Raw genomic sequence first — 20,220 nt, forward strand, 5'->3', positions numbered from 1 at the left:
TTCTGCAGGCAGGGAGCACAGCTGGCATTTCTGGTTCTCAAGACACAGAGAGACAGCTAGCCCCTCGGCAACTGCTAGCCTCTGTCAGGTGGGCCTTTTGACGGCAGTGCTTTAGTTACATGACATCCTTTCAGCATAAAAGGCCAAGTACTTTTAATTTTAAAAAATTTTATGAAGTCTAGAAAAATGGTATGGATGAACCTATTTGCAGGGTAGGAATAGAGACGCAGATGTGAAGAACAGACTTGTGGATTCAGCAGGGGAAGGAGAAGAGGGGAGTGAACTGAGAGAGTAGCACTGACTTGTATACACCACCATGTGTAGAATAAATGGTGAGTGGAAGCCGCTGTACAGCACTGGGAGCTCAGCTCGGTGCTTTGCGATGACCTAGAGGGTGCGCTGGGGGGAGGGAGGGAGGGAGGCTTAAGTGGGAGGGGATATATATGTATATATACAGCTGATTTGCATGGTTGTGCAGCAGAAACACAACACTGTAAAGCAATTATCCTCCAATTAAAAAAACGAAAGTAAATAAAAATTTTCAGATTTTGAGAATTTCATGATGATCTACAAAACCAGGGTAAAAACCTACTGATGTAAATTCTGAAGAACATCTATGCAAGAGTCAAACCAAAAGCACACGTGACATTGTTAGATAAGAATCTCCTTAAAATTTAATTGACTAAATGTATTACATTCAATATTCCATGGTTTCTTCTGGACAAAGGGTCTGCATAAATACAAACAAGCCTCTGGGCCTTCTTCCCTAACCGACGAAGAGGAAACACAGGAGGCGAGGGTACACGGACACCTTCGTATTTACATTTTGCCTTTACTTTACAGTTCAGTGCCAGAAATATTTACAGAAAATACAATAAGAAAAAGATCATGTCTTGGCAACATACCAAAATTCATACAAATTGTGTATATGATTTCAAGCAAATAATGATACTGTTTATTTTTTTAGCCACAACTGCCAAGCCCTTCAGAGGAGAAAGATGTTCTTGGTCACTGCAAGAGACAAGGACTTGGGAAACTCGGTTTGCTTCAACAAATATTTATTGGGCGCCTACTGTATGCAAGGCACTGTGGAATCCCAAATTATACCTTTCCCTCACCGTTAAAAAAAGAAAAGCATCTGAAAAAACATGAGCTGATATTCTGAGAAAAACACTATACAGTACATGGCTTCTTTTGCTGCTGAGAACCCACGGTTTGATTCCACGTTAAATGGGTGGATTACCTCCAATCTCTCCATCTCGGGACAAGAGGTTGTCATGGAAATCCCTAAAACAGACCATCTAACACAACTTACCGCTTTATGTAAACATATAAACCAATTCTTTTTTGGAAAAATATAACCAGAACAGGTTTTAAAATGCTGAATGAAGAACAACCAGCAGGAGTGTCAAATCACCTCTGATACATTTTTTTACTGTCCAGTGCGAAACATGTCTTTGAGCAAGGCTGACTTCCACTTTCTTTGGGTAAAGTTCTACCTTCCAATGCAAGTTAAGTACTCTTGAAGACTCTGCTTCTCTAAAAATCACTCTGCAGAACTCGATAAATGTTTCCTCGGTGTATACAGGAAGTAACCACTCATGAAGCCTCACATGTGCAACCTGTAGGAACTGACGTAACTGGCCCAAAGACCTATTTTGTTTTATAAATGAGTCCAAAGGGCTGCCTCAGGGGAGCTGAGGACTTGGAAATGGAGGGTAGCGTGCATGCGTGTTGTGTATATATTGCCAGGAAGGGAGTGGGGGTCAACCCACCAGGTAACGATTCCAGTCAAAGGGCCAATGGATAGGAGGGGGTCTTAGGAGGAAGCACTGGACAAAAAGAGAGCTGGCTGAACAGGAAAACGCAAAAGTACTCCTCACTGTCCTTGGTGCTCTCAGGCAGACGGGGAGAAAGCCCCTTGCCCTCAAATGTGAGAAGGGACTACGAGGGGCTACCTGCCTCTGTCCCTTGGGTAATACATTCCCTGTCACCAAATGCAACATTCATCCATGCCCTCATTCACCTGTTACAGCAGCAACCGAACTGTTCAAGCCAAAGACCCCCCAAAGGTTCTGAACCTCTGTTAGCAAACATCAAGTGGACTATTCAAGGTTATTCTTGGGACTAAATATGCCCCTCTGGCATTATTCTACTCAAAGTGATTTTTACAAAGGCAGTTGAGAGATCTCAGTGACCATGAAACTCACACCCACACTAGTGAAAGGTCTAAGGGTCCTCACCACACTCCCTTTTTAGGTAGATGTGATTTTGAGCAGAAGGAGCCAGCACCTGACGAGGTGTTGCATACCCTGTATTCTGTGCTGTATATACTGGGGTTTCATGCCTCTGGGAGCAGCACAGCCCTGAATCCATCCCGTCTTCCCTGGAAGACCACAGAGTCTTCCAGATCATAACTGTACTCAACACAGTTGTTCACTGACTTATCAAAGCCATTAGAATTACAAAGAGCTGTGACAAATTAGAGCAAACTGAAGCATCATGAAACCCGCCACTAACACGAACAACCACAGTACGTTCTCCTGACAGGAGAACTATGCCAAAGGTCAAAGTGTCATCTCAAGGGTCACACTGTGGAGATATACCTACACCAGCTATTTTTAGCTTCTGGAATGTTACAAGTTGCACATTAATTTATAGCCTTCTTTGCCCACACCTATTAGAAAGAAGGGCCCATTTTTTTCCCCAAGAAATGTCAATCTGGAATTTCCATGAAAGTTGTTAAATCTCACTCTATAGCTTAGTAGCTGGGCTACTAATTTAAGAGTAGAACTTACTAATCATACATCCCCCTCCCCCATTGCTACCATCTGGGAATATCAATTTATTGCCCAGATTAAAAAGAAAATCAAATGTTATACCCTGAATGGAAACTGGAGTCATAGAAGGAGGAGGTTACCTTTACCTGAGCTTAAAACAAACATGAAGAAAAAAGGTGAGGCAAACTTGGAGAGCTGCTATGCCCACATTTCTTGCTCCTAGATATCAATATATACTTCTGGAATAGAAATATCTGCACTGGGAGTTAGGTCCTATACTATCCCCTGTCCTCTAAGTAAACTATCAAAACATTGAACCAAACAGCCCACTATAGTCCTGACCTACAGAATCTACTGACATCAGAGTTCAAGTAGGAAATCACCCCTTACACAATTGTGATCATTCCTCTTTGGACTTTTAAATGTCACTTATCTTCTTAGCACAAAATAACCTTAATAAAAAAGAAAATAACATAAATATTCTTATGTTATTCTTAATAAACATAAGAATAGGAGAAATGAGCAGTGTACACTCTAGCACTGTAACAGGAATCCTTGTAAGGATGTTCTGGGTCTGGCCACCTCAAAACATTTATCCCTGGCAGAAAAGTAGCAGCGAGGTAACAGAAGTATTTAAAAAACCTGGGCAGGGATTTGTCACGCCTTCAGCTGGCAAAGTCCAGAAAATATGACAACAGCTGTTTCTAAAAGCAGCCACCCCAGGGGGCGGTCACTAATGTTTGTCAATTATGATGAAATCCAGTAGCTCTCTGAGAGAGATCTGAATTAGGAGCGTTGAGAGGCTATTTCCTGAACCCCAAATTAGAATCCTTCATAAACTACTGCAGTTTCCTGCTTGGTCCTGAAATAAGAGACAAGGGATGAAACCAAACAATGTTTAAACCTGTGCTATGAATTTGTATTTCTTAATATTTAACCAAGAAATTACCAAGGAATTACAAACGGTTAACCTGTCGTTTTGTCTCTGAGCTAGACAATAATGAAGAGGGGGGAGGTGTCACTTGTGACTTTTAACTCCACAAACTCCATCTGTATCCCCGTTAAAGGACCAGACCATGCCTCCATTTCAGATCCGTTCCTGGGCTGCCCAGAAACTGAGGCCTTCAGACAGACCTTTGCAGTGATGAGAATAACTTTTTGAAATCTGGAGAGAAACTATGAAATATTTTAATATCAGACTGAGCAAAAACACTTCTGTTCCTTTCTGTCAGTATGACTGCTGGATGACAGATGGATGACAACTGGACCTACGAGTGAGCAGAAAGTTGAGATTCCCTCCTTCTCCTCCACGCTAGCAACATGAGTTTTTAAACGTCCTGGATGATTCTGAGACAGATTTTAATTTTTAACACAACCTCCTAAAAAGTGAGGTATAAAACTATCTTCAACTGCTAATTTGCAAATTTGAGACTACCAATGCACATGTTTAACTGAGATGCATAAAAGCCTTTCTCCTCAAAAGGCTTGTGTTTAAGTAAAATTGTCACTTCTGAAAGAAAAGTTTATGGCTAAAATGTGTATCATCATTACCAGCAGGAATATGATTGTGTCTGGGAGCCCATTTCACTAGAAAGCCAAAAAGTCTTCTCTCAAATGGGTTTATAATGTGTCTCTTCTATTCTGGTGATTAAACAGTAAGCTCTTGGGGAGTGATTTATTTTTACAGTGATCGCCTATCAAATTGCTTCGCTTTGATATTATAGCCCCAAACTAGAGTTCAATAGTCCTAGACAGACAGTGGTCTAAGAACTGCAGTTTTTGAGTCCAACCTCCTGAAAAAGTGAAGTGTAAAACTCTGGCTCCAACTGTTTGTTCCGGTACTTGTTGACAATGTCAGTGATCTTCTGTTTCCGGCGGACGTGTGGTGGGCTGTAGGAGTCACTCTCCAGTCTCTTTCTTCTACAGATATTAATTACAGTCTGCCTCACCAGAAAACCTTGAAGACAGAAGGTTTTCATTCAAATCAATGTGAATAAACAGGTAGCTAGGTGAACTATAAGTATTCAAGTGAACTATTTTTGGCAAACTCAAACTATCTAATTCCATTTACAAAACTCCTCACAGAGACAGATAAAAACTGTCAGAAGAAAGTAAGATAAAACTGTCAAAAGAAACACAATGATGAAGAAAAACAGAATCAAACTCTAGCCTGACAACCCATTTCCTGCCCTGGATTACAAACAAACTATATTCATTTTCCAATACTGGAAGTTTGCGAATTACAGTTCTTCTGGTACTTACTAGATTGAAGCACACTTCAAAACAGAACAAAACATGCTTCCTCTTATAAATAAGAGCCAGAGGATTTTCTACATGTGAGACCTATTAAGTAATATTACCATTTCCTTATTTCTACTTCTTTCTGGTTCATAAAAATGTTAAATAAAAAGAAAAGAAAGAAAGAAACTTCAATCCTTCAGCTACATATGAGGCTTACCGAGCGCTCGCCTACTGACAATCATCCCGTCCACGAGAGGGATGACCATGTTAAATTTTCCAGTGGCTCCTTGAATTTTTATCCGGAATAATCCAGTGTTTAAAGGGTGGATGAAGATGACAGGAACTTCTTTTTCAAGAGCAGTGGATCTTAAGAAAAGAAAAGAACACTCCTTTTACTCCAGATATTCAAGAGCTGTAATCCTAGTCCCCCATGCATGATACAAGAATACCAAGGGAAATACTGCCAGGCAGTGTTTAGATGAGCCAAGTGATCAGTCTGCTCAGAACTCTTCTTCCTGGGAGGCCATGTGGAAGCCCCCCACCAACATCTGGCCCTACATGCCCATCACTCGGGTTAGCCTTTTGAAGCTGACCAAAAAAAGGGCCTAAAATTGTGCTTAGAAAACCACTGGGGACACAGGGTGGAAGGAAAGGCCAGAAAAATACATCGTGGGGAATAACCAATCTAGCAGCCAGCTGCGGGACTTTCACTTAGTTCCTCCTCCTTGCAGGGAACAAAAATGGAGCTGGCCAGAGGGCAGGAAATTCTACCATGTTGAAGACTAGCACCTCAGAGCAAGTGGGAATGTAGCGTAGGCCCACTAAGGGAAGCCCTGATATAACTTTTTTAGGGGCTGGGGAAGGAGGTTGGGAGCACCTTAGTCTGGGGCAGTTGCAGGTGTCCTCCTCAGCAGAGGTGAAGAACGGCTGAATCTTGACACAGCCAAAGCCCTCAAAGCCCCTGAACAGGCAACAGGTGCCAAGGCAAGCAACCACACCCATAGGAGACTGAATGACACATGTGTTGGGGATATGCCAATGCATCTGGACATACCCATGTAACTCTTGGATGCTATTTGTCAGGGTTTTGGTTTGTTTTTGTTTTGCAACACAATGAGCCTTCTTTCTAAAGTGATTTTGGCCAAAGCAACAGAGAGTCAATTTTTCAAGACATCTAATAACAATCAATCCTATACTAATTCTGTCCGTAAGACAAACTCTAAAACTTTGCTAAACTACTAGTAAAATACAAATTTTACAGTTCAAACATATTATAGCACTTTTGACCTAAAAAGTTTAAAACAACAACCAAAAAAACAGTACAAGACACTTAAAAGTTCTCTTCTAAACTAGTTCAAGTAAAGTTTACCTCATGAAATCTATTTTGGTCTCTTCAGCAAGTCAGTGTCAAAAAAGAAGGTTAAAAAGGAGTTAGAAAAACAGGACTGTTCTGTATTAAAGGAGACTGAAGGAATGAGTACCGGACACAAGGCTGAAATGCGTGCTGGTTTAAACAAACCAGCTGCAAAGACTATTTTAGGGGAAATGGAGAAATTTGAATATGAACTGGCTACCAAATGAAATTAAGAAATTATGACTAACTTTATTACTGATAACGTTATCTTTATACATTTGAAAAGTATTATTTGAAAAGTATTAATTTTCAGAGGTGCATACTGATATTCAGAATGTTAGAAAATCTGCAGTTTGCATTAACATACTTTGGCATAAAAAACAGAAATTTTAGGAATGATCTGCCCTATTCTGGAAATTTAAGGCTATGGTTTTTCCAGTGGTCATGTATGGATGTGAGTTGGACTGTGAAGAAAGATGAGCTCCGAAGAATTGATGCTTTTGAACTGTGGTGTTGGAGAAGACTCTTGAGAGTCCCTTGGACTGCAAGGAGATCCAACCAGTCCATTCTAAAGAAGATTAGCCCTGGGTGTTCTTTGGAAGGAATGATGTTAAAGCTGAAACTCCAGTACTTTGGCTACCTCATGAGAAGAGTTGACTCACTGGAAAAGACTCTGATGCTGGGAGGGACTGGGGGTAGGAGGAGAAGGGGACGACAGAGGATGAGATGGCTGGACGGCATCACTGACTCGATGGACGTGAATCTGAGTGAACTCCGGGAGATAGTGATGGACAGGGAGGCCTGGCGTGCTGTGATTCATGGGGTCGCAAAGAGTTGGACATGACTGAGAGACTGAACTGAACTGAATGTTAAAATAAACCCTCTTTCTAATGTTAGACTAAATTCATTTTATATGCAATATAAATCAGAACAGGGAAAATAGAAGGAATTTATTATTTATTTATCAAAGCTAAAATATTTTATGTAAATATTATTTAAATATTTAATATATTTAATATATATTTAACATATAAATATATTTAATAATTTTTAAATGTATATTTATATATAAATTATATAAAAATATAATATATATTGTATATTAATATATTTAATATATAAATATATATTATATATTAAATATATATGTTTACTTTTTGATATTTAATAATATATAAATATATTTAATATATATTAAAATAATTTAAATTTAATATTTAAATTATTTATTTAAATATTATTTATTTATCAAAGCTAATTTATTTATTATTTAAATATTAATTAATTTATTATTTATTTATCAAAGCTAAAATATCAAGTTAAGCTTGATATAAAGTATTTGTTTAAACAAAAGACAAGACAAGCAAAAAGCTTTGAGATGATAAAGCCTGCACAGACACATTTTTACTATTCTATTTTTAATCCATTTTTGTGCATGAGCAGCTAAAATAAAAATCTTAATATTATAATAAAGTTAGTATCCTGCTTTACTTAGAAATATTTTTCCATTAAATAGCTCATGGGATGAGGATACTTTAACTGCTATCTATCCAAATGTTTTGACCAGTTAAACTCCATTATTTCCATCTAATATTGCTACTCTATTATCACTCTTCATTAATACTTAATTGTCTCCACTTTTCCATCTTTCTTTTTGCCTCAGATAAATGTACAACAGCAATTAATTATGCCATTTAAAAATCCTTGCTAATTTGATCACCTTGTGCATTTATCTACAAACTTTTTTAATTCTTTCTCCATAATTATGTTTACTTCTTACTGTCTTCATCCCTTTTGTTTCATAAAAGTCATTATTTCTTAATTAAACTAGAACCACCATATTATAAAAAATAGCTTTCTCTATGCTTAAAGTCAATATTGATAAACTTCAAGCCACGTAAGGGAGTACCTCAGAGAAGTGCTACTGTTTGCAGTGGTTTCCACACCAGTACTGATTTCTGTCATCAGGTCTGAGAGGGGAAAGTTTTCTGGAAGAAAATCATGGCATTACATTCAATATCTCCCTTCAAGAAAACTCAATTTCCTAAACTCTTTACATAGCAGACAACAAATATATGGACTTTGCTCTCCTAAAACATGTAGTCCTAAATATTCCTCACAAATCAAAAAAAAAAAAAAAAAATCCATCAAGGCATATTTTAGAAAAGTTCATCTAAAGCAGAGTTTTTAGAGAATGTAATCTATAGTCCTCGAGGGCTTAGAAAGAGCTTTAGAAGTGTTAGAAAGCAACCATTACACTTTCCTATGAACTCTGAGCTGAAGGAGATTCTAAGGTAAATACACATTTCTAATGTTCTTATGCAGCTTACATAAAAATCATGAGAAACATATTCATAGCGGAATCCCTAAGGACCAATTAATCTTTACAATGAAACAAGATTGTGGAAAGAGGGTGAGGAAGGTGAACTCCCTTCCCCTTCCCAGAGGTCCTGGGGTGACTGGGAACCACATGAAGTGGGACCAAGTGGCCAGAAACCAGTATCTGCCATACCAAGAAGATCTGAAAGCTCTGTATCCATCAAATCTTCACAACTATGAACTAATTAAGTGCTGAGTCACTCATTTAACAGATTAGTCACCTAAGGTGTAATGAAACCCAAGCTTCCTGAACTCCAGTCCCAGCTCTTGGCCACCATATAGGGCCTATGCTGCCACTCCTTTTAGACATTCAGCAAGTCATTGTCATCCTACCAAAATCTTGTTTATGGACAAAGTCCTTGCACAATACCTATATCATCATAGCGTTCCACCCAGACTACAGAAACTCTTGTCTCGGGTCCAAGGGGAGGCACAGGGCGACCCTGAGGCAGCTTCTTCATTCTGGAACTGGGACTGAGCTGTATGAGGCAGAGAAAAGCAGAAGAGGGGAAAAAAAAACTGGCTTAATAAAACTACAATCATACATTCATCAAGCTATCCAGTGACATAAGGATCAGGTCATGGGAAGTCACTTCCGGAAAACAGTATAAAATACATTTTCAAAAAAGCCCTTCTTTGGTTTCTGTTTATCAAGTCTCAAACTAGAACAAGGCAATGAAAGTCTAAAATATTCAAATAAAAAAAAGATAAGCAATACTGAACAACTATAATTGACATTAATAAAAACAAAATTTGCATACTATGTCTTAATGAGGACTTAAGAGGATGGAGTCTATCTCTGTAACCAGAAGGTAATATGCTTTTTCCATCAGAGTAACATCACTGCTCCGCCTGGGGATCTTTCCAGTGTTGAAGTCTTGTCAACTGCTTTTCCTCTGTCTACTGAGATAATGATACAAAATTTTTTTTTCCCCTTAGTTTGTGAGTAGTCTGCAAAGTATGTGGTAAATAAAAACATTGTGCTTTGCTGATCTTGCTCTTCTCCAAACTGTATTCTGTGAAATCTTTTTTAAATGGAGCAACTTATGATTTTCAAAATCAGTCTACTTCAGAGAGTTTTATACAAGCTAACTTTTTTTCCTAAATCAATTGTAAAGGTGAAACCCCTCCCATATTCTTTTAAGCAAATACTTATATTAAAAATAATTTTAAGTGTAGAGAGGTCCAAATTAAAATTCTTTACAATGGAAGAAGGGCTTCAGACAAGTTTGCACAACACTTCTTTCGTCTTTATTATTTATTCTATATCAAGTGTCTTACATCTGTAAACTGATCCTATACTCTTGTTAATTACGACTTGGTCATTTTCCAGTAAGGATTAGGAGATAACACGAGGGGAGAACAAAGACAATGACGTAACATCCACTGATAAGGTCAGAAAAAAGTGTGAAACCAACATGCTCTCTTCTTGCAGTAGCCGCTGTGCCACCTCACTCGGTGCAGTTATTCATACACCGGATTATTCTTCAAAATGCTATCATGTGTGTTGTCAGACTGAAGTTGAATTTTGCATGATTAATGCTATAAAATACATACTATTGTACCTCTAGTGGATATTTCAGGGACCAAATAATAACCTATACTCGAGAAGGAATGGGTGAAAGAACCAAGCATGGAATCGAAATGACTAAATAGAAAAAAGCAACAAAGATGGAATTAGAGTGAATCATCTGTTGCAAGCTGAAAAGAAGAAAATCATGAAAATTTGATTTTAAAAAATTAAGATCCTAATGAATTAGTACAGATATAATTATTTTTTGGGTTAAAGTTAAAAGCTTTTCAGGTGTGATTCTGTAATTACCTAATTACCTCCATTTCATTACAAATTTCTGGAGATTAATCAACAAAGTGACTTACCCTCTGTGAGGAATTAAGATTGTCTGTGTGATTAGGGAAAAGCTCAAGTGTCAGGGATGGCTGTTTCAGTATTCCTGGCATAAGATCCATATTTGAATCACTATCTTGGTCTGAGATGTTACTTTCCAATGAATCAGCTATAGGGTAAAGAAAAATATATATAAATAAAATATCTACTACTTCGTTAGAGCAAACGTGTTTATTAAACTAGCTATGTTAACAGTACAACTTAAATTACTTAAGCAAAGCATTGCTTATAGTGCAAGGGTTGGCAAACCTTTACTGTAAAGGATCAAGTAATAAATATTTCAGGCTTTGCTTGCTGGCTATATAGGTCTTTATTGCATATTCTTCTTTATTTTATTTAAGCCCTTTAAAAATGCAAAAAACATTCTTAGTGTTTTGAATTTGGCCTGTGTGCCATAATTTGCTGGCTCCAGCTCTACTGAATTGGTGCAAATAAGCTGGGCCAGAGACACCAGAGATGGACTCAGTCCACAGAGGATGGTTGGGGCCTGGCTTCTGGAATTAAGGCAGGAGATCACAGCCTTGACATGAAGGCAAACAGCTGCTCAGACATTGACCTAGACCATGGAAGGGCCCTCCTGCCAGGGACACAACTGGCCCCAAAGAAGAGAAAGGGAGGAACCTCAAGTGCAAAATCAAGGGTCCAAGTACAAAGGTTAAGAGGCGGCCAAAGCAGGGTACAGGAAAAGTCATTAGCCTAGAAATGCGAAATGTGAAAGCATGATGTGCAGCATCCCATCCTATGGATGGTCTCATGGAAAAGGTCAAGTTTTCCATCTCCTGTCTGGTCAGGCACAAAGTAATGTACTTAATTTGCAAGAAGCAAAGGTTCAAGGCAAAATAAGACTAAGAATTCAGACTGAGAAGTAATGATCACTCCTGATCCTTGAGAAGAACATGCTTGATGGCCACCTTTTCCAGGTTGGAATTTCTCCACCTCAGTGTTAGAAGACCAGGCAGTTACCACCATGAGAGCCTCCAACTGCAGGATTCTCTGGGGTTCCATACAAAGGCTCTCACATGGAAAGAGGGAAGCAGGTGGGGGTTCACTCATTAGAGAGAGAAATGAATAAACTGAAAAACAGGGCTTCTATGTATCAGTTAAACTAATCAGATTTGTTGTTGTTTAGTCGCTAAGTCATGTCCAACTCTTTTGAGACCCCATTAGCCCGCCAGGCTCCTCTGTCCATGGGATTTTCCAGGCAAGGATTCTGGAGTGGGTAGCCATTTCCTTCTCCAGGGGATCTTCCCGGCCCAAGGATCGAAACTGCGTCTCCTGCATTGGGAGGTGAATTCTTTACCACTGAGCCACCTGGGAAGTCCAATTAATCACATTAAAGAAAGTTAAAAAATGGGTCAAAGTGGATCTCCTTTGCTATTTAAAAATTATTATTAGAGGGTCAGTCTTCTAGTCTTTCACTACCTTCCTTTGGTTAAGAGGAACTAACACCCCATACCTCTGCATAATCTAAAAGCTATCATGTCTTCAAAGCTTAAGAATGTCTTAGATGACTTCAGAATCTCTCCCAGTGCAGTAATACTGCACAAACCAGTGAATACAAAATTGTTCCATACAAAAAACCCAGCACCATAAAAAAATTCTCTTACTTAAGGACTCCACAGGAGAAGGAACCACAAAAGCTATTTCCGTAAGGGCATCGGCATAATACAGCACCTTCTTCTGTCCGTTGAAAATGCTAGCCCCAACGTCTTCAGAGGAAATCACTTCATCTATGAATGAGAAACACTACATCAGTGCTCTGAAAAGCGGGGAAAACCAGTATCACCCTGCTACATGAAATTTAACTGTAGCAGTTAATAAGAAGTGATAATAAATAGAAGGTACATTTCCAACATAAATAATGTGTAGGAAGAATAAACTATAAATGTTCATTAAATGGCTTAACACTAACTTTAAACCATAAAATCTTAATTTCACAGTTGCTGAAACTAAATCAGATCACTTCTGATTAGCAGGACCTTAGTTCATGTGTATCAGGCAGATTCAGGGAATAGTCTTTTTGGAAGAGGTAACAGTAATTAAAAGAGAGACCACCCAGTCCCTCTGAAGGGAGGTGGGGCAGATGTCTGCATGTGTGCACGCTTGCTCGCAGGCTTTGCTGTCCTTGGTCTCTCTGCTGCTCTTCAGCTTTGCTTTTGTGTCATTTTCTCCAGTGATCAGTGATATAATATGAAAATGTACAGGCAGCTTTAATCATAGTATCTGCTCTAAGTCAGCAAGATAGAATTAAGCAAAATAACACTCTTGAGAGCTGGTATAGTTCTCCATTAAAATGAACACAATGCCCTACAAGTAATACGTAAAAGACCAACAACCTGACAAAAAATTGGGAAGAGGAAATAAGTAGTTCTCGGCTAAGAAATAAAAATATGAGATGCTGAAACTCAATCATAATTAAAAATAGAAAACTCCTCACCTAACAGATCAGAAGACACCTAATTTGGTGAGGAGGTGGCAAACGAAGTTTAGACCAGAGTCTAGCAAACTTTTTCTGCAAAGGATCAGATAGTAAATGAAGCTTTGTGTGTCATATGGTCTCTGCCATGACTACTTAAGTCTGCCGTTGTAGTGTGAAAGCAGTCCGATAATACATGAACAAGTGTGGCTGAGTGCCAATAAACTTTACTTACAAAAACAGGCATGGGCTGTAGGTGCTGGCTCCTGGTTCAGATGTTGGGCGGGCATTGTGTCTACCATAGCAGACACTGTGGTTACTGCCCCAACACACTCATTCTTCCCGCCTCCTCGTTCACATCTCTCTCTCAGGGTCATTCCACCTCTCTTGCCACAGCAATGGCTCATGGTGGTCTAAACACTGTGTATTTCTGGCTTTGGGAGAAGGGACGTTCTGAGACCCAGCTAACCTCTCCTCTTTAGACTAGTGTGGTATGTGAATGGTTTTAGCCTGGAATGGCCTTTTTGCAGTGTGAGGAAAGCCAGGATGGGACAAAACCAACACATGGAAAACAGAGCTAAAAGAAAACTGCAGAAAAATAGAGCAGGAGTGCTGATCAAATGGCAATAAAACTGTACACTAATCTCTGGAATTTTAAGTTATATGAGGCAATAAATGACCTTCAAAATCTAGCCCAGTTTGGGTCAGGCTTTCTGTTACTTGCAACCTTAAGCATCCAAGTGATACATTTATACATTTATCAACTTGAAAAATGTGCAAATCTTTGATCAATTCTACTTGTGGGAATTTAGTTGATAAATACACTCAAGGGTAACTATTAAAGGTTATGTGGCAATTGAAATTAGAGCACATTCTCATATACTTTGATTCAACCTTGGTTGAAAGCAGGAGAAAACTATGTCACAAGTCACAATGGTATTTAATGGGAAATTTAAGAGCATAATCTCGCTGACAGAGGAACTCTGCTAATTCAAAGCACTAGATACAGGCATTCCCCACTTTGGAGAGGTATTATTAACTTTCCAGTGATTTCAAGAGCCCTTGGAACAGAAAGCTCCAGCCAGGTAGGGCAAAGGCCTTAAGATTAAACTTATACTTGCTATCCTGATTACAGTTCCTCAGGAGGATTTGCATTGATGTGTATGACTCTCTCAGTCAGCTGTTTACTACAAAGGTTATTGTATCATGTCCTAACAGTGTAACCTTAAATGATAGCCACAAAGTCTAAAAAACATACCTGCTAGTAGAAAAACTATATTAGACAAAGTATACTTGTTAGGAAACTACTGTTTGCTATAATCTAAATTTATTATAATACTGTTATAGAAAATGGAATTTGTTCACTCCCACTATAAAAAACTTACCAACTTTATGATAAGTAAGCCATTAATTTTATATTAGTTGTCATAATGTATGTATATAACATACATGTTTATATATATACATACATAATTATTCCTCATATTAACAGAAAATGTTTGGAAGATGATACAATTATTAAGTGATCTCCTGTGAGGATGAGAGGAAAGAGACTTCTCCATTCCATACCTCTGCCTGTTTTTTTTTTTTTCTTTCGTAAGACTACAAATTCATATTAAAGGAGAAAAGTCAAGAGTAACGAGAAAAAACAAATGACCATATGAGATTTACCTTGTTCAGGTCCTTCACCATCATCGCAAGTGTTAATAGACCAACTGGTGGAAACATGCCCAGTCCACCCAGGGTGTTTGCCCACATCTACTGACCAGCCAAGGGAGAGCAAAAATTCTAGGAAATGTGGCTGAACATTTCTGGAAGACTCCACATTCTTTAAAATCTGAAATACATACCAATCATCAACTATAGTGAAGGAAACAAAAGAGCATATCAAAGTATCTTCATAAAAATTCTCTTCGAAGTGTCTGATAAATCAAGTCCAAGCTGAGAATAAACTGAGAACTACACATATGACTGCAGTTAAACATGCATGCTTCTGGGTTATATAGATCCAGGTTCAAATCCTGGCTGGGCTTTGGGCAAGTTTCAGTTTCTGAAACCCCACTGTTTCAGTTTCTTCATCTATAAAGTGAGTAATAATGATGGCTGTGAAGATCAAATGAGATAAAGCAAGAAAATCCTTTAACTCTCTCCCTAGCAAAATAATTACTGAGCCAGACATGCTTACTAAAAGTAAACAAAAAACACTAGGTCCCTGCCTTCACATAGGTATGTGATTATTTACTTACAAGTCGTGACAAATGCTATAAAAAATATAAACTTGTTAAAAATTCAATAATGACTAGCTATAATTAATAAGTGAGTGGGAAAACATTCTTCTCTGGGTTCAAAGAAGAGAATACAACCATCCCAGATAAAAATGAAGGCTCTCTCCTCTTCACCAGGTACGAAATTTAATTTCTGGGCCCCAGAAAGAAAAGTCCCCTGTTCTAAAACAGTGGTTCTCATCAGGTGGATTTTGCTCTCCAGCAGACATCTGGCAATGTCCGGAAACATTTTTGACATCACAACTGGTGGGGCACTCCTGGGATCTAGTGAGCAGAGGCCAAAGATGCGGCTACATGTCCTATTTTTATAGAACAGCTCCCTGAACAAGGAATTACTTGGCTCAAAACAGCAACACTGCTGCTGTTCAAAGTCCAATGCTAGAAGAAGGAAAATGAGAAATCCTCTACAAATTAAAAATGAAATGGGGAGAGAGGTAGTGTATCAAAATCACCTGGGGAATTTCTTAAACATGAGATTTTCTTAGCCTACTCCAGAACTTCTGTATCAGATCAGCAGAGATAAGATCCTGGAATTACTACTTTCAAGAGGTCTCCCAAGTAACTTCTAATGTAGCCAGCCCACAGATCACTGATGTAGTTCATACAATGCTAACCTAATGAAGTCAAAATATGTGGTTACATCAAATACTTCTCAATCTAGTGGGCATCGTTGCCAGGCCTCATCTCTTAAACACTTCTTTTCAGAAGTGTACCTATTTAGTTTCCCATATCCCTTCATATTCTTTTAAGTGCCAGGAAACTGATCTGACAGCCAGTTTTTGTTTTCTCCCAAATAATTATTTTATTCAGAGGTGAGACTTTTAAACAATTTGAAAATGTAGCCAAGATACAATAAGTAAGTTAAATTCAACTTGTAGGCCACTGACTGGCAGCTTGAAATTCATCTAAATCTTCCCTATGGGGCTAGGGAAGGCAGGATTCAGTCATTCTAAAGGATGCCTCTGGGAATCTTATCGTTTTCTAGTCACCCTTGGTCCCTAAAAAGCTAAGAAAACTCAACTGGTGTAAGAATTACCTCAAGGGTTTGTGTCTTCTTCTATATGTAGGAGGAAAATGGCCCCACTACTCTCATATGAACCATCCATTAGAATTCCTTCAAAATAGATCCCCACCCTCTGCATTTAATCCACTTCTACTGAAGATCTTCCAAAAAACTTGAGTCTACCAGTCTCATCTCTGGCTACCGATAGCCTCCCAAGCTCTAAACAAATTGGAACCAATAATGAATTTTATGAAAATGAAATTCTCTCTCATCTCCAGGGCCTTTGCACATGCTGTTTCTTGATTAGTGACAACCCACTTCTACCTTTTAACCTACTGCCAATGTATACCTGATACATTAGCTTAAAAGTCTTTTATTCCAGGAAGTCTTCTTCAAACCAGGTTAGGTTTTCATGGTATGGCTCCTATAACATGTTCCTATCAGCACACTTTATCATAGTTGTGTGTTTAATCATCTGTCTTTCCCTCTACACAGTAGTTCCAGAAGTCCAGAAACCTTGTATATCTTGTTCACCACTATAACCCAAGCACCTGACAGGAGACACTTGGTAAGTATTTACTGAATCACTAACATGAAATGAGAAGAATTTTCTCCTTTTCTAGTAGTCTGCCAATAATCTGAAATATGCTTGTAGTATAAACATTTTGTAATTCTGGTACATTTCTTTAAGTGTGTTTAATCTGATTAACTAATGGTCTTACAATGATTATAGTGAAACTCCAAGATAATACAGTCATAGTGCTCTACACATGTGAATACATTCTATATTTTACACATCTTCCTTTGGTCCTCTCTTAGTCACAGTTGGTAACTACCTGTCCAATCCATGTTTCAACCACTTATCTCTGATAGACACTTGATCTCCTGACATTTGCTCTCAGTTTTCTGTTCTCACCTATCTTATGTTGTCTTCATCCTTCTCCTAGTCTCTTTGTTACATGTATCCAACTGTGTTTTACTTATTGTTTTTATCCTTTACTTTATTTCAGATGTTCTTCTCCTACTGTGCATGCCTTGACTAAAATTATTTCCTTGTGAAATTACCTGGAAAGTGAGTTCCTCAAGAGGAAAGGGTGTTATCACTTCTACACTTGGGCACATTAAGGGAGCCACAGGGAAGATGGTCAGTAAACAGTTGTTGCTGGGCAGTAAAGCCTAACTTTAGCTTTTCATGGTTAACTTTTGTTATTTTAGTTTTCTGTGTCTTAGGAATCTGAATTCCCTAAGGTAAGAAAGACATGCTCTAGCTCTTCTCTACATCATTCATTGAGAGTCAAAAGACTCGAGGCTCTAGGCACCATAGTTTTCATTAACTCAGTTTCTGAACTGATTCACAAGAAATCTTTAAAGATCAAGAATAACTCACCTTCCACCATAGAGAAGTGCAAGTCATGAACATTTTTTTCAATTTACAGCATAAAAAATTACCCCCAAAATCCAGAAATCTTACCTCCTGGTTTGTTTTCTGGCCTGGCTTCATATAGAAAATAAAAACTGTGTCAAAGGGACGACATGGCAAGAGATCCAGATACCCAATGTCATCAAAAAATCCAGGTATCGTGGAGTCAAGTGCGATAAGGTGAGGAGGTAGACGACTGTTTGCAGGTTCCTACCGCCAAAGGAAGAAAGGAGAAGATATCATCTCTTTGCACTATTCTAATTATAAAAGCAATACTTGCTCATGGTTTAATAAACATTAAGTAAAAAAAATTAAAAAGTGACAGGAATAAGCAGAACCATAATCCCAAACTACAGAAACTATTTAACATTCTTGTGTACTTCCTTCCAGTTCTTTTGCCTTTTTTGTTAAAGACGGTTGAGATTATACTATGTATTTAATTTAAAATCCAATTTTCTCTGTAATACACCAAACTTTCTAGAAAAAATTTAGTATGTATTTTATTCTTATTAATTGCTGGTGGAAATGGAAAATGGTACAGCCATGCTGGAAGACAGTCTGGCAACTTCTTGCAAAGCTAAGCATAATCTTACCATATAGGACAGCAACTGCATAACTTGATATTTTCCCATATGAATTAAAAACATCTACTCAAAAACCTCCACACAAATGTTTGTAACAGCTTCATTCGTAACTGCCCAAACTTGGAAGCAACCAAGGAGTCTCTCTGTAAGTAAACTGTGATAAATCCACCCAATGGAATATTATTCAATGATAAGAAGAAGTGAGCTATCAAGTCACAGAAAGACATGGAGGATCCTGAAATGCAAACTGCTAAGTGAAAGAAGCCAATCTGAAGAGACTACATACTATGATTCCAACTATATGACGTTTTGTAAAAGGCAAAACTGTGGAGATAGCAAAAGATCGGTAGTTGTCAGGAGTTGGGGGAATTTCCAGAGAAGGGGAGGGATGACTAGGAAGACTACAGTGGACTTTAGGGCAGTGAAACTCTTCTCTATAGTGTTATAATGGTGGACATATATGATTTCATATTTGCCAAAACCCACAGAACTGTACAATACAGAGTGAACACTAATGTAAACTATAGAGTTCAGTTAATAATCCATCTGATACTGGTTCGTCAATTGTTACAAATTATGTCACAACAATGCAAGATGTTAGGAGAAAATACATGTGTGGAGGAAGAGAGGTTATATGGAAACTCTCTACACTTTCTACTTGGCTGTTCTGCAAACCTAAGTGCTTTAAAAAGTAGTCTATTACTTTTTATGCATTTCTTGTTTTGTTTTCCCCCTGATCCCTTATCTTCTTTGAGATCTTGATCTTGACCAGCAAGTTGTATCATCCCTGGTATTTTTCAGGAAAGCAGCCCTCAGAGATGGCAAGGATTACTCTTTTCCTACTCCAAAAAAGGGCTGAGGCAACACCCTGTCTTTAAAGACACCACTATTTCTGCAGTCAAACAGAAGAGTATTAACACTATGAAAAAAGACTACAGATAGCCTTGTGTCAATTCAGGTCAGATTTCTCCACTAAATGAATTTTCTACAAACATACAAAAAACGTTCTGCTTTTCATTTTTCACTCTGAAATCGTGGAGAAGGAGCTGCAGTCTGGCAGTGTGCTGCAACACATCTTGTAGGACGAGGGCTCCTGGTTCTTTTTTTTTTTTAAAGCTACCTCATCAGCTTGTTCTCCGGATGATCTTCTAATTCAGGAACATAACACATATGTACTTTATATCTCTTAATAACTTCTTCAAGTTTTTTCCTCTAGGTCTGTGTTTTTCCTAATAAATTTTGTTAGGATAACTTTTATCAATATCACAGTTGTAACTGAGTTATTTTGCATTGTATTTCTAACTGGATATTAACAGCTATAGTCATTAATATTTGTACTTCATATGTGGGGATCTTAACTTTCATTTACTTTAAACACTCTACTGATTCTCCTTCTTCTTGTCATTCAGTAGCTCAGTCGTGTCCGACTCTTTGTGACCCCATGAACTGCAGCACGCCAGGCTTCCCTGTCCTTCACTATCTCATGGAGTTTGTTTAAACTCATGTCCACTGAGTCAATGATGCCATGGCTGCCTAACTAGAAATCATATTACCTGGGAACTGTCTTTTCCTTTCCAATGGTTTTTTCCCTCTTACTTAGTTTCTTTTAGTATTTCATTGACCTTCCTGGTTTTGATATTATACTATAGTTAGGTAAGATGTTACTCACTGGGGGAATCTCCCTACACATTTTTTTTTTTTTTTAAACATTTCCTCATTCTCCATCTTGTTTCCTAAATGGGCTGCCATTTACACAGATCTACATTACTGGCCCTGGTGAAGTTTTTGGCTGTTTATTCATTTTTTAAAAATCAGACTGAATATTGTTTTGCTGAATATTGACTGTTGTACT

At 38.1% G+C, this 20,220-nt stretch overlaps 1 protein-coding gene across 5 annotated transcripts in view; it reads right to left on the reverse strand.

The window, feature by feature from the left end:
• Positions 1-648: 648 nt before the first annotated feature.
• Positions 649-20,220, reverse strand: part of RALGAPB (Ral GTPase activating protein non-catalytic subunit beta) — a 90,628-nt gene continuing 71,056 nt past the window's right edge. For all 5 annotated transcript variants that reach the window (XM_006051749.4, XM_006051748.4, XM_025263479.3 and 2 more), the window contains 8 exons: positions 17,836-17,994; positions 14,748-14,913; positions 12,268-12,390; positions 10,633-10,769; positions 9,125-9,233; positions 8,285-8,363; positions 5,239-5,387; positions 649-4,737 (listed from right to left, as the gene is read on the reverse strand). In XM_006051749.4, the coding sequence (XP_006051811.2) occupies positions 4,544-4,737; positions 5,239-5,387; positions 8,285-8,363; positions 9,125-9,233; positions 10,633-10,769; positions 12,268-12,390; positions 14,748-14,913; positions 17,836-17,994 (1,116 nt within the window). In that variant the 3' untranslated portion in view covers positions 649-4,543. The remainder of the gene's footprint in view (positions 4,738-5,238; positions 5,388-8,284; positions 8,364-9,124; positions 9,234-10,632; positions 10,770-12,267; positions 12,391-14,747; positions 14,914-17,835; positions 17,995-20,220) is intronic.

The sequence above is a fragment of the Bubalus bubalis genome, chromosome 14 (assembly GCF_019923935.1).
Source record: "Bubalus bubalis isolate 160015118507 breed Murrah chromosome 14, NDDB_SH_1, whole genome shotgun sequence".
NCBI classification, from domain to species: domain Eukaryota; kingdom Metazoa; phylum Chordata; class Mammalia; order Artiodactyla; family Bovidae; genus Bubalus; species Bubalus bubalis.